Below are 14,670 nucleotides of genomic sequence, written 5' to 3' on the forward strand. Positions count from 1 at the left end.
GATCTACAGGCATTTCGAGATGCAAGGACTGATTAGAGACAGTCAGCATGGCTTTGTGAGTGGAAAATCATGTCTCACAAATTTAATTGAGTTTTTTGAAGGGGTAACCAAGAAGGTAGATGAGGGCAGTGCAGTTGATGTTGTCTACATGGACTTTAGCAAGGCCTTTGACAAGATACCACATGGTAGGTTGTTGCATAAAATTAAATCTCACGGGGTCCAGGGTGAGGTATTTAAATGGATACAAAATTGGCTTCTTGACAGAATAAGAAGTCTCACAACACCAAGTTAAAGTCTAACAGATTTATTTGGTAGCAAATAATGCTACCAAAAATTTGGTAGCAAATATTTGCTACCAAATAAATCTGTTGGACTTTAACCTGGTGTTGTGAGACTTCTTACTGTGTTTACCCCAGTCCAATGCCGGCATCTCCACTTCTTGACCGAAGCCAGAGGATGGTTGTAGAGAGTTGTTTCTCAAACTGGAGGCCTGTGACCAGCAGTGTGCCTCAGGGATCAGTGCTGGGCCCACTGTTATTTGTCATTTATATCAATGATTTGGCTGAGAATATAGGAGGCATGGTTAGTAAGTTTGCAGATGACACCAAGATTGGTGGCATAGTGGACAGTGAAGAAAGTTATCTCCAATTGCAACGGGATCTTGATCAATTGGGCCAGTGGGCTGATGAATGGCAGATAGAGTTTAATTTAGACAAATGCGAGGTGATACATTTTGGTAGATTGAACCAGGGCAGGACTAACTCAGTTAATGGTAGGGCGTTGGGGAGAGTTACAGAACAAAGAGATCAAGGGGTACATGTTCATAGCTCCTTGAAAGTGGAGTCACAGGTGAACAGAGTGGTGAAGAAGGCATTCAGCATGCTTAGTTTCATCGGTCAGAACATTGAATACAGGAGTTGGAGTGTCTTGTTGAAGTTGTACAAGACATTGGTAAGGCCACACTTGGAATACTGTGTGCAATTCTGGTCACCCGATTATAGAAAGGATATTATTAAACGAGAAAGAGTACAGAAAAGACTTACTAGGATGCTACCGGGACTTGATGGATTGAGTTATAAGGAGAGGCTCAAAAGACTGGGACTTTTTTCTCTGGAGCATAGGAGACTGAGGGATGACCTTATAGAGGCCTATAAAATAGTGAGGGGCATAGACAAGTTAGATAGTCAATATCTTTTTCCAAAGGTAGAGGAATCTAAAACTAGAGGGCATAGGTTTAAGGTGAGAGGGGAGAGATACAAAAGTGTCGAGAGGGGCAATCTTTTCACACAGAGGGTGGTGAGTGTCTGGAACAAGCTGCCAGAGGTAGTAGTAGAGGCGGGTACAATTTTATCTTATAAAAAGCATTTAGATAGTTACATGGGTACGACGGGTATAGAGGGATATGGGCCAACTGTGGACAATTGAGATTAGCTTAGGGGTTTCGAAAAAAAAGGGCGGCATGGACAAGTTGGGCTGAAAGGCCTGTTTCCATGCTGTAAACCTCTATGACTCTGTGACTCTATGGCAGCTCTCAGTGGCAAGGCTTCCACCCCCAGTGTCCTGAATCTCCGTGGAAGGCCTATTGTTGGACTATTAAGTGTCTAAATGGCACGAAATGCATTAAGCCTTCTCAGAAGGAAGGGGCGGCCTCACCAGCTTTCCAGCCTGTGACCGAGACCCCTGTCGCCTCCAACAAGATTCCACCCCTTGTCTTTGGTTCTTTTGCCAATACTCTTAAATTCGTGTCCACTGGTTTGCGACCCTTCTGCGAACGCGAACTGTTTCTCCCAACCTACTCTAGCCAGACCCCCTGATGATTTTGAATACACGTCTCTGAGGAAATTGTAATTAGTCATTGATGCCATTTATATAATGCATGCAGAGTGTGGGTGACCAATTAGTTTGCTATGGTTACATCAGAATTGTTAGTCATGAACGTTGCTGTCTGTATCATGCATTAGTGACACAGAAAGTCTGCCAGCAGTAAACCGCTATAATTATGGCTATTGTCAGCAAAGAAAAAGCTAGTTATGAAGTTCACACTTTAGACTATAAAAATCATCGATAATTGAGTTATTTCAGAAGATGCACATCGGTTATAAACAGTTCAAGCTTCACTCTCACAGTTATGACTTCGCTTGTGAATTGGCATCGTTTAACACCCGATGACAGATTCCATTAATTTCTATGCTTGCTGAACCAGCACAAATTGCTATTTTTTTCCAAAAAGTACTACATGTATTGAGAATGCTTGTTGGTACGGGGGCAGATTTTGTGCATCAACAGATCACTTGCCCTGTTCTTGATATTATTTGAAGTCTTTTATAACTGCCTGAATATAAAATATGTGTTGATTTTTTAAATTTAAGTGATGCCACTTTGGTGTCTCATTTCCAGTTGAAGAACGTCACGATAGATAGAATGAACATACTGAGCCAAAGATTCTGTGGAGTATTTGGCACTGTGTGTAACTCCGCTCTGAAACCAGCAGAGTACCCCCAGGGTAACAGCGCCCACAATCATTTCCAGCTCTTTCTCTGGATGGAGTCGCTGGAATTACGTTGGGAGGCTCATAGAAAACCTATAGAATTTCAGGCACAATTATCTATGGGGTCATAAAGTTCTTGTAAACCAGGTTGCCAAACTATTTGACGCTTGGATTGGAATCTTTAGTTGGAACCAGTTGACTGACTGTCAGATGAATAATGTGCTTAGGGGAAGCTGAAAGAAGGCTGAAGCTTGATGTAACAAAGCTAATGCCAGATGCTTTCAGGATTACGATTTACAAAGTTAAAAACAGATTGGGACATTCCAGAATGGTAGAAGACAGATGAGGGAGGTCAAGGTAGATATTGCTTTGGCATGATGCATCATCCAACACTCGCCCTGACAATCGCACAGATTTGATTTGATCTACACGCACTGCCTTCTGTCCTTTTGAAGTGAATCTTTGGAATTCTCTACCCCAGAGGGCTGTGGAAGTCCAGTCATTGAGCATGTTCAAGACAGCAATCGATAGATTTCTACTACTAATGACATCAAGAGATATGGGATCGTGGAAACAATAGCATAAGATGTAAATGATCAGCCATGATCTGTTTGAGTGGCAGAGCAGGTTTGAGGAGCCGTATGGCACAATACTGCTTCTATTTCCTGTGGTTTTATGAAGTGCGAGAGGTGGGAATTTAACCTGCCTCCACAATATCTCCTTTGTTTAGGTTGTCCATCTTCTTAACTGAGTCTTCTGCTTTAAAATTTTAAATCTGTATGATGTTAAAGTTCACAGCATTACAGTGCGAACAATTGATTCATTAAAATGAAATGATTTATACATTAGTCCAACCAAAAGACAAGTGCCCTACATATCCTCAAGGTTCTTAGCATGTTGAGGCAAGAGGGTTCTAGAGGAAGTAGGAATTGGAATAGCCACTATTTATACCTTGTCTCTGTGCCATTTTGACTGTTTGTCCTGGATAGTAGGACACACATTTCCGTCCCCATTGCTGGTGACTTCAGAGAAAGAGAGACAGCAACAGGAGATGTCCATTCAGCCCCTCAAGTCTGCCCAACCATTCAATTATATCACAGCAGATCTAAAGCTCCATGTGTATTAATGCCCTTGCATAGTAATCATCTCTCGATCTCAGTCTTCAAAATGTTAATTAACCCAGCATCCATAGCCCTGTGCTGGAAAGAATTGCAGATATCCATGGGAGAAAGAACTTGTAGTTATATATTAGCTTTCACAACTCTAGTACATCCCAAAGTGCTTTACAGCCAGTGAAATACCTTTGAAGTTTAGTTATGACCTTTTGTGTGAGAATAAACTTCCTGATTTATCTTCGAAAAGACCTAGCTTTAAGTTTAAGGTCTGGATTCCCCCATCAGAGGAAACAGCTACCAGTTCCTTTTAACTTTTTAAACACTTCAACTTGATCACCCATTAACTTCAAATGTTAAGTGCACAAAAGCCAATTTTTGCAACATATCCTGATAATTTAATCATTCTAGTCCATTCTACTATATTTATGTGGTACCCCTTCCAAGACAAATACAGCTTTACTGAAAGGTGGTGCCCAGCTGAATGCAGTACCTAGATGAGGTTTCACCAAGTCTCCATACACAAATTGGGCGCAATCTTACCAGCCGTTCACGCCATGCTCCTGCTGCAGTGAGGTCAGAGAATTTGGCACCCAGCTAAATCTCTGTTCACTGCAGCGGGATGGGGAAAATCCCACCGTGTCAACGGTGGTAGCATTGCAGATATAGATTCTCCACTTAGGCATTCTAACCATTCCTGAGATGAAGGCTCATATTCCACAAGCTTGTTTAATTACATTTTAGACCTTTGCACTAGCTCAGTGGTTCACAAACTTTTTTCACTGGGGCCGCACTTTCAGAATAAAAATTTGCTCGCGCCACACCGAATTTTTTATTGATAAGAAATACATTCAAAAACAAAAAAAAAAACAACTCCTAGCAGTGCTTGATTCATAACATAGAACACAACTGCTATATAATATGATCATGGGACATCCAGAAGGTATAAATCAATGCTTGTTTAAACCATGTTTAAATGTTTATTTGTTTGTCCTTGAATCTTCCCGCCACACTTGCCATTCTCTCTTGCCGCACCAGTGTGGCGCGCCGCACCCTTTGGGAACCACTGCACGAGCTACTAATGAATGTTGTCCATGTACACCTAAATCCTTTGCTCTTTGAAAGCTCAAGGACTATCAGCATTAAGAAAATATTTTGATCGGTCTTAAATAAAAGCAAAACACTGCTGGAAATCTGAAATAAAAAAGACATTCAACTGGTCTGGCAGCATCTGTGAAGAGAAAAACCAAGTTAATGTTTTCTACATCCAGTAATCTGAACACCATTTGCCATTGTTTTGCCCGCTCGCTTATTCTGTCTTCTATCACTTTTGTAAGCTTCTGCTCTTAACCACATAATTTACAATCTCTCCACCTTAGTATCATCTTGTCAGTCAAAAATCTGTCTGACCCAGTGACAGTGATTCGGCCTCCACTGCTTGATGGGGAAGATAATTCCGAACAATGACTCTCAGAAGAAATTCCTCATTATCTCTGTCATAAATGGGAGACACCTTACTGTTAAACTGTGTCCCCTAGATTCCCTCATGAGGGACATCATCTGAGCATTCATACTATCATGGCCTCCTCAGAGTTGTATATGTTTCACTTAGATCACCTCATTCTGTGCTGTAGCAAACTTTGCTGAGAGTAAGAAGATAGATAGGAAAGCAAGTTGTGAAGCAGATACAAGGGATATGGATGAGTTGAGTAGATGGACATAAATTTGGCAGAGAGGGTACAATGAAAAAATATGAAGTTGTCTGCTTAAGCAGGAAGAATTAAAAAAAACAGAATATTATTTAAATGGAGAGAGACTGCAGAATATTGCTAGAGAGAGAGATTTTGGTCTCTTGTAAATGAATCAAAGTCAGAATACAGGCTCAGCAAGTTATCAAGAAGGGAAGCTGAGTTTTTAAAAATTCTTCCATGAGTCGTGGCATTGCTGGCCAGGCCAGATTTATCGCCAATTCCTAATTGTCCCTGAGAAAGTGGTGGAGAGGAACAGTCTTAAATTGCTGCAGACCATGTGGTGTAGGTACACATGATGTGGAAATGCCGGCGTTGGACTGGGGTAAACACAGTAAGGAGTCTAACAACAAGACTCCTTACTGTGTAGGTGCACACACAGTGCTTTATGGAGGGAGTTCAAGGATTTGACCCAGCGACAGTGATATAGCTACAAGTCAGGATGGTGTGTAACTTGGAAGGGAAATTGCAGGTCATGGTGTTCCCATGCATCTGCTGCACTTGTTCTTCTTGGTGGTAAAGGTCGTGGGTTTGGAAGGTTTGTCCAAGTAGCCTTGTTGATTTGCTGCAGTGCATTTTGCAGATTGTGCACTCTGCTGCCACTGTATCAGTAAAGGAGGGAGTGAATGTTGGAAACTGGTGAATGAGGTGCCAACCAAGCTGACTGTTGTTGTGCCGGATGGTGTCAAGCTTCTTGAATGTTATTGGAGCTGCACTCACCTCGGCATTGATAAGATAGATGTTGAGAGAATATTTCCCCTCCTGGGGGGGTTTAGAACTATGGGACACAATTTTAAAGTAAAGAGTCTCCCATTTAAGACAGAGATGAGGAAGAATGTCTTCTCCCAGAAGGTCTTAGTGTTTGGAATTTTGTTACCCAAAGAGCAGTGGAGGATGGGTCATTGAATAGATTCAAGGTTGGGTTTGGCAGATTTTTGATTGTCAAGGGAGTCAAGGGTTATTGGGGCAAGGGAAGAAAGTGGAGTTAAGGCTGATCAGCCATGATCTTATTTAATGGAGGAGCAGGGTCAAGGGGCTAATTGGCCTACTCCTGCTTCTATTTCTTATACTCATATATTCTTATCCTGAAATTTTGACATACAACTTTTTTTCCTTCATCCAAAAATGTGTGGGTTAGGTTGATTTGGCCATGGTAAATTGTCCCTTAGTGTCAGGAGGATTAGCAGGGTAAATATGTGGGGTTAGGGCTTGGGTAGGATAGTTGTCGCTGCAGGCTCGATGGGCTGAATGGCATCCTTCTGCACTGTAAGGATTCTATGAAATCATTAATATATATTGTGAAAAACTGATCCCCAGCATGGCTGACTGGGGAGCAATGTAGGCCATCTAACCAATTGGAGAATGTCCCCAGATCGGGTTCATCAAATCAGGAAATTTCCTGGTTTGGTGAACCCAACCTTTAAAAATCCCCGCCTCCAGATTGGATTTTCAGTCCAGGGGTGCAGATGACCCTGGAATGAATGCATAGGCTGCCAGGTGTGTAAGAAAGCTGGGTGCAGAGTTCTGTGCTCCTGCACTGTGCTTAAAGAAAACCTAATAGTAAAACAAAATGCAGCCCTCACACCTAACACCCCTCACCCACACCATAAGCCAACCTGTGCGAGCCCATGCCTCTCTGCCCACTTTCATTGCCCATATCCCCTCTGCCAACTTAGCACCCCTCTACCGACCCCCATTGCAATCATACCCCGAAATTAATGCAAACCATGCCCTTCACCCACCACAATGTTCCCTTATCGCATCTATGCCAACTCACCTAGCATCTTTGGACACTTCCTCTTCAGCTTTCACACCTCCTGGAGAGCTTTGATATTTTCGGGACAGCTTTGAAAACAGAACAGCTCTTTTGCACTTCCTTCACAGCTGGACAGTTCCTTGGCAGCTTGACAGTTCCAATGAATCTTTGCTTAAAAATTGCACAATCATGTTCACTTTTAACAATCCCAAAGGCTGCATGATGTATTCCAAAGGGTGCGTTACCTCTTCCAAAGGAGTCCTGGCTCCCTATCCAAAGGAGTATTGAAATAACTCCACCAAGGCCAGCATCCCTTCCCAAAATTTATTTACAATAGTTAGTAATATTCAGACAGGTACTTCCCAGTACAGAGTATACATCCTAAGTGCCAGTAACCCGGACACTCCACATTATATACCTCTGCAAGATTCCCAGATTAACTGCCTCAATCAGGGAGCTCATGTTCTATCAGTCCTCCCCATGGACCCCATCAAACTCATTACCAAGTTCACATCTCCGACCTGATCTAATGTGCATGCTCCGGATTCCGCACTCCCGGCCTTCCAAAATCCCACTTCAGTAGCGGCACCTGGTAATTTAAGTTGTCAGCTGCCTCCACAAATAGCGCACGCGCGAACCCTGGCACAACTGCTGTCCCGCCCCCGCGAAGATATAACATGCTGAGCTCAGGGACGGGGCTTGGAAAATGTGGCTATTTCCAGGATTTTCACCATAATGGAGAGGCTGTTCATTGTGGTGAAAATCCAGACCTTTGTCTTCCACCTCCCAACTAATTACCACCTACTGTCACCAAGTTACCTTCAGTTCAGTCGTGTTGACCTCTGCAAAATCTTGGCAAATGCCTTTGAGAAGCTTGTATCCAGAAACAATATCCAGAAACACTCTAGGCTAGTGACCTGCTCAAAAAAATGCAATTAAATGCAATAAGACCTTCACATTATCTTTGATCAGGTCATACATGCACAAGTTCTTTCCACTGTGTCTCATCTTTTTATCTGATGAGAGATTCCAGCAACTTTGCGATAGTTATGTATAACAAATGGTTGTGCAGTTAGTTGGTTTCTCCCTTAAATAATGGGTGATATTTTGACTTTACAACCCAAAAGCACAATTTCTTCATCTAGAAACCTTTGTAACTAAGAGCTTTGCAATTTGTTGACCTTCTATTTAATACAATAGGGTGGAATCCGCCAGGCAAATTAGTCTTGTTATTATTTTTCCATTACCTGGAGGGAAGCATTCAATGGAATTCCTGACAGTTTCTCCTCTGGTGACTTTAGCATATACCTTGATATCTGTCAGGTGGCAGAAGTAGGACCCAAATTCCCAAATTTGGAAATGTTGGTTTCCTTAAGCAACCAGTTACTAAGAAACCAACTGCCATAAGCTTGTGGCATTTTTGGGAAAAGATTCAGTTCTCACAAGAATCTTTTTTAGCCGTCCCTGTTCATATTCAGCCATGCTACTTCCTTGGCTCCCATCTTATGGGGAACTCCAGCTGCATCTGTACTGATGCGGGCACCAAGTCACTCTGTGCAAATGTACCAACAGTAAGAGTTTTAACAACACCAGGTTAAAGTCCAACAGGTTTATTTGGTAGCAAATACCATTAGCTTTCGGAGCGCTGCTCCTTCGTCAGATGGAGTGGAAATGTGCTCTCAAACAGGGCACAGAGACACAAAAATCAAGTTACAGAATACTGATTGGAATGCGAATCCCTACAGCCAGCCAGATCTTAAAGATACAGAGAGCACATTTCCACTCCATCTGACGAAGGAGCAGCACTCCGAAAGCTAATGGTATTTGCTACCAAATAAACCTGTTGGACTTTAACATGGTGTTGTTAAAACTCTTACTGTGTTCACCCCAGTCCAACGCCGGCATCTCCACATCAAATGTACCAACCCCAGGAGTTCTGGCAGCATCTGAGTGCTTGGAGTCAGCTGGTGGAAGCACTACCCTGACAATGTTCAAACAGTCCTTCAGGTTCTGAGGACATTCAGGCTCTCAATGCTTTGTGTAATCAGTTGTATTTAATGTGACAAGACTTTAAAACCTGGAGAATAGTTTACACTTCAACAAACCGTTTTTATTTCATTTATTATATGAATTATGGAACTCTGCAGAATAGGTTGCTGCATTACAACAGAAACTAATACATCCAAAAATGGTTGCATTTAAATATTCTGCTTTATCTGCTTGCCCTTGTCTGTGGCATTGCTCGCTAGCCATCCTGTCTTTGTAACTTTTAACATTTAGTTTTGGCTCTGTACAGTTCACGGTGACGCAGTTGGCACCCTGCTGATTAACTAATGCCAAATGAACTTGAGCAAGCTTGATTTTAATAGCTGTTCCCGCTTCTGAGAAAGCCCAGAAAATAGCTCTGTCAGATTAATTATGCAGCCAAAAGGGCATCTTTTCAGCCGAAAGCACCCCTCAGGAGTATGGAACATCCATCATTCGGAATAAGTCTGACAGTGACCTTTTAATATAGGGTGATCTCCACTTGAGAGAAAGGTCTTGAAATTCATTTCGCTTTGTGTCACAGTAAGGAACACTTGAGTTTATTGACACATCTAAGATGGTCATAGAAGCATTATAAGAACCTTAAAACGGAGAGTTCACCAGACACAAAACATACGGTGCAGTTTAAAAATTATAATTTATAGTAAAGAGCATAGAAAGAAATAGTGTTAGGCACTTATTCCTCCAATCTAGGTTCCATTTTCCTAACTCAGGAATAATTAATGAACAGTATCACCTAATCATTTGTTGAACATTCTCTGTTGTAATTTCCAAAATGCCATCTTCTTCTGGGTTTGAGCCCTCCTCTTCTGAACCCTAGAGATGGGGCTTGGTTCTTAGACAGACTGTAGCCATACTCTGGTATCTGCTTAACACGTCTTTATTGGTACTGCTTCGAAACAGGTTATGGAGTGGGCGCGTTGCTCTTAGGTACAATTCCAACCTATCTTTGGAGAGTCTAATGCATGACTGACTCGTGTCAGTGGTACATCATCATCTACCTCGTACATTAGCATATCCAATCTGTTAACCCCTTTCTCTCGCCCGAACCCTCAGTCCTTGCTTACTATCTCAACTGGTGGCCAAGCAACAGCCCTTTGTGCTTTCAGGGGCTGATGTCAGCAACTTGTCAATGTTAAATAAATGAGGTGAACAGACCAATTTTCCATTCTCCTGCTATCAGTCTCTTTAAGGCTGCATAGAATGTGTTGCAGCAGAATCTTGCTCCGATTTGGCCACAATTTAATTTCAATTGGGATCCTGAAGTAACTAAAATATTGAATGAACTCAAGTAATCTTGTGTAAAAGTGTTGGGATGTTTTCAAAATGAGACTTTTGAATGGACTTACCATATATTAAGCTGATTTTTCTCTACATCCTATCTGTGACTGCAGAACTTATATTCTGCACCCTCTCCTTTCCTTCTCCCTTATATACTCTGTGATGGGTATGTTTTGTTTGTATAGTGGACAAGAAACAATACTTTTCACTATATCCCAATACATGTGACAATAATAAATCAAAGCAAAATGATATTGACTGGGAGAATACAGTCAGGTGTGAACAAATTTTTTCACTGCAACTGCTCAGTAAGGAAGTGAAAGTGGCAGCGGCAAGATGCGAAAACTGTGTGAGATCAAAATAATCGAGCAGCAATAATGTAGAGAGTTGAGCTAAACAGTGTCAGAAGCAGACAACGACATACAGATGTCATGTTGGCTGGCTTCCTTGTGGAAGATGTATTAATGCTCCCTCTAGTGGCGTTCTGGAGTGTTTTCCTTTGAGACAAATTAAAACTCATTCTGGCAAGAACACGACAGAGTGAAAGCTGTGGTTCTTTGAATGCATTGAGAAAAATTCAAATGAAGCTTAGGAAGAAGCATTGGATAAATCCAGGGCAACGAATATAAAGAGGCCAGAGGGGGGGACACAAAAATACTGAGAAAAGCTAAGAAAGATTGAAAGGGAATGACTAAAATTTAATAAACACATCAAAATTAAAGTAATTAAGGGAAGGATTAGGATAATTAAAGACAAATCTCAGACAATACAAACTGAGTATTTTGCTTTGGTTGTGATAGAATTCGAAGTGTAAGAGGGAGGCATGGAAACGTTGTTACAAAATGTGATCGAATGCAAAGGGGAAAGGCAGGCTTTTTGAAACAATGACAGATCAGAGATATAAAAGGCTCTGATCACAAAGTTCCCTGGTTGCGGAGGTTGTGCCTGAAGGCTGAAGGATTAGTTATGTAGGGGGGACTCACTAGTCCCGTTCGCCACTAGTAGGAATCCCGACAGCCGGCTGAATCGGGAGTCGGGGCTAAATCGGGATTCCCACCGTGCAGCAAACCCATCGCGATTCACCCGGCCCGCCACGCTGGCCCCAATCAGATTCCCGCCCAAACCCCTCTTTTAAATGTCATTGGCGGGCTGGAAGCCTGTTTCAAAGCCCTCCTGTGATGCACCCGTCCCCCCCGTCCCCCCCTCCCCACAGCAGCAACTGCATCAGGCAGGCTTTGGTGCAGGTGCTGACAATCCTGAACCTGGCACGTTGGACCCTGAAGGGGGTCAAGGGGGTATGTGCTCTGCCCAGGTGACCCTGTCAGGTGGCACAGAGTTCCCGAGGGACTTGGGCTTTCGGAGATGGTGGGGGGGGGGGGGGGGGGGGGGGGGGAGCTTGGGCATGTGACAAGGGGTTGAGCTTGGGACTCTCCTCCAGGATAGTGATCTTGTGGCTGGAATGCCACTTCTCGCCCTGGGAAACCTGAAGGTTGTTCTTGGCATGGTGATTTCAAGCAGTTCTCTGATCAAAATCTTCATTCTTTTGTGGGTACTGTGAAGACTTTGAAGTGGCCTGTTCAATTTAATCTCAGTGCCCCTGGACACCTGAAAGGCTTCCAAATCACAGCAGCACCCCATTCTGCAGAAGGGAATCCCCTTTCTCTTTCTAAGAAACTGCAGGTGTGAGAAGACCCCTTTGAAGTCTTCTGACTGACAGGAGAGGTCTGTTTCACTAGGGAGGGGATTCCATTCTCCACAGCTGCTCATTCAGCCCCATTCTTTGAACACAGTATTTATTTCAAGTTACTGAGCCTTCCTAGGAATCTTTAAACCTTTGAAAATCTTTGAAGTCCTTTGAAATCCTTTGGGAACCTTTGGTTTGTTTTCATTCAATTTTGCAGTCTGGTACCTTTTAACTAGCCTTTGATTGCCAGCTTAATGGTTTTTACACAGCACGCTTGAGTTTTGTTTATTCATCTTTCCCTTCATGGTTAACTGCATCTGAAGTACCAATCATTGTTCCTAACCGCAACATATATAAACATCCTTGTTCTGGTTGACAGCTGCAGGCAAATTCAAAGCAGCTAAGTGTTTTTAGTTCCTCTGTTCTGAGGGGGCAGGGATTGAGGGGACCCTATATCGGAGTCTTTGTGGGCGGGGGTCGGGTCACCCTCATACCTGCATGGTGTGGGGGAGGGGTGACTCATTCGCTCACTGGTGGAGGTGGAGGGGGTCCCCTCTGTGTTGGGGGGCTGGGGCAACTCTCCTGGTCGTATATGCCCACATCCAGTTTATCAAATATCTCAACTGGCTTGATTCCAATGGTGAAAGTGTGCTTGTCTCATTTAAACAGATGGTCAATTAATCCTAGTTTAAATATTTTTTCTTTCTCCTGTTTGCCAGGCCCATAGTTTTAATGGAGAACTTTCGTTTCTGCAATGCATTTTGGGATAGTTCTGCCTCCATAACAATCTGTTGTTTCCTCTTCCCTTGGTGGTGGTGTGGAATTCCAGGAATTATTTGAGGAGACTGTGTGTAGGTAATCACAGCATGTGAAAGGAGGTGAGAATGGCTCAATCCGAGCATTGGATTTGGACCAGGATTGCTTTTTCCAGGCTTCCAACAAGTCTACCTCCACCCGAATGATTAATCCCCTCCCTTGCCAATGCAACTTCTGCCCCTCCCCTCCTCCCCCCGCCACAATTCCCCCCCACTCCACCACCCACTACAACCCTCCCAGGATGTCACACTTAGCTGATACCCCTTCCTCAATTGCTTTCCCACCCAAAAGGCAGCCAGCCTGTCAATCTGGAGTCCAAGAAGACATCCTGCAGTTAAGTCTGCCTCACGTGCAGGAAACTCTTACTTCCTGGTTTCTAGGCTGAAAACCCTTCCCCTTTCCCCATCCTCTTTCCTGCTCCAAGAAATACGAGGGCCTGTGTCTCTGATTGACTGACTAGCTCATTGCCAGCGTATAGCTATATGTTTTTGTATGGAGCTTGACATAAATGGTAATGCAAACTGAGCATTGGATTTGCTACATTGAATATAAATTCTCCCAGATATTGTTCCTCTTTATAAATGAGATCTAAATCTTTGCAGAAAGATATTGGTGGTCAGCGGAGTTTGATTAACAAGTGGACAACGTTTCTGAAAGCTCGTCTCATTTGCTCAGTCCCAGGACCTGAGGGTTATCAGACGTATTTTGATGAGCTGCGTAAGTAACAGTCCATTTTATATTTTAGCTCTGAAAATAGAAGGCTATTTAAACAAGATTAATATTGATGCAAATTAGTTGTCTCCTAAAATCCCCATTGTATCAGTCAATATTTCTGATTTCATACAACACAGTTTTAAAATATGGCGTAGAGTCAGTTTGATTTTAGCACGGTAGCACAGTGGTTAGCACTGCTGCTTCACTGTGCCAGGGACCCAGGTTCAATGCCAGCGTTGGGTGACTCTCTGTGTGGAGTTTGCACGTCCTCCCTGTGTCTGCGTGGGTTCCCTCCGGGTGCTCCGGTTTCCTCACACAGTCCAAAGATGTGCAGGTTAGGTGGATTGGTCATGCTAAATTGCCCCTTAGTGTCCAAAGATGTGTAGGGTAGGGGGATTAGCGGGATAAATGTGTATAGGGCAGGGGTGGGCCTGGGTAAGATGCTCTGTCAGAGAGTCAGTGCAGATGGGCTGTAGGGATTCCATGATGATTGATTGATTGACTTCTTGAAGTCGAATTGAATTGCTTTCCTATTTTCCCTCTGCAAAGTCGTACTTGTGAATCTACGACTATCTTATACAAACAGTCATGCATTAGACACAATTCGGGAAGGCTACTAGTATTAAGAATCGAGGAGACATTAATATCTTAATATTCATGTGTACATGAAAGTTATGGTAGGTCTTCTAAAAATAGATATAATTCAACCACACCAGATGCAGCTTGGTGGTTGCTGGAGGTGTGGTTCCAACTATCATGGCACAAAGTAGAAGGTAGATTCTAAGGGTGGTGTAGCAGTAATGTCAGTGGGCTAATAATCCAGTGGCCCACAGGACATGGGTTCAAATCCCACCATGGCAACTGGTGGAATTTAAATCCAATCTGGAATTGAAAATGAGTCTCCGTGATGACAACCACCATCACTTGTTGTAAGAATCCATCTGGATCACTAATCGGAATCAGGGAAGGAAATCAGAACCACTAAAACCCACAGCAATGTGATTGATGCTGAACTGCTTTCTGAA

At 43.0% G+C, this 14,670-nt stretch overlaps 1 protein-coding gene across 1 annotated transcript in view; it reads left to right on the plus strand.

Moving 5' to 3' along the window:
• The window catches only part of LOC144479266 (semaphorin-3D-like), a 105,034-nt gene that overhangs the window by 65,489 nt on the left and 24,875 nt on the right, over window positions 1-14,670 (plus strand). The window contains exon 8 of the mRNA XM_078197935.1: window positions 13,534-13,648. Coding sequence (XP_078054061.1) covers window positions 13,534-13,648 — 115 coding nt within the window. The remainder of the gene's footprint in view (window positions 1-13,533; window positions 13,649-14,670) is intronic.

The sequence above is a fragment of the Mustelus asterias genome, chromosome 25 (assembly GCF_964213995.1).
Source record: "Mustelus asterias chromosome 25, sMusAst1.hap1.1, whole genome shotgun sequence".
In the NCBI taxonomy this organism is placed as follows: Eukaryota; Metazoa; Chordata; class Chondrichthyes; order Carcharhiniformes; family Triakidae; genus Mustelus; species Mustelus asterias.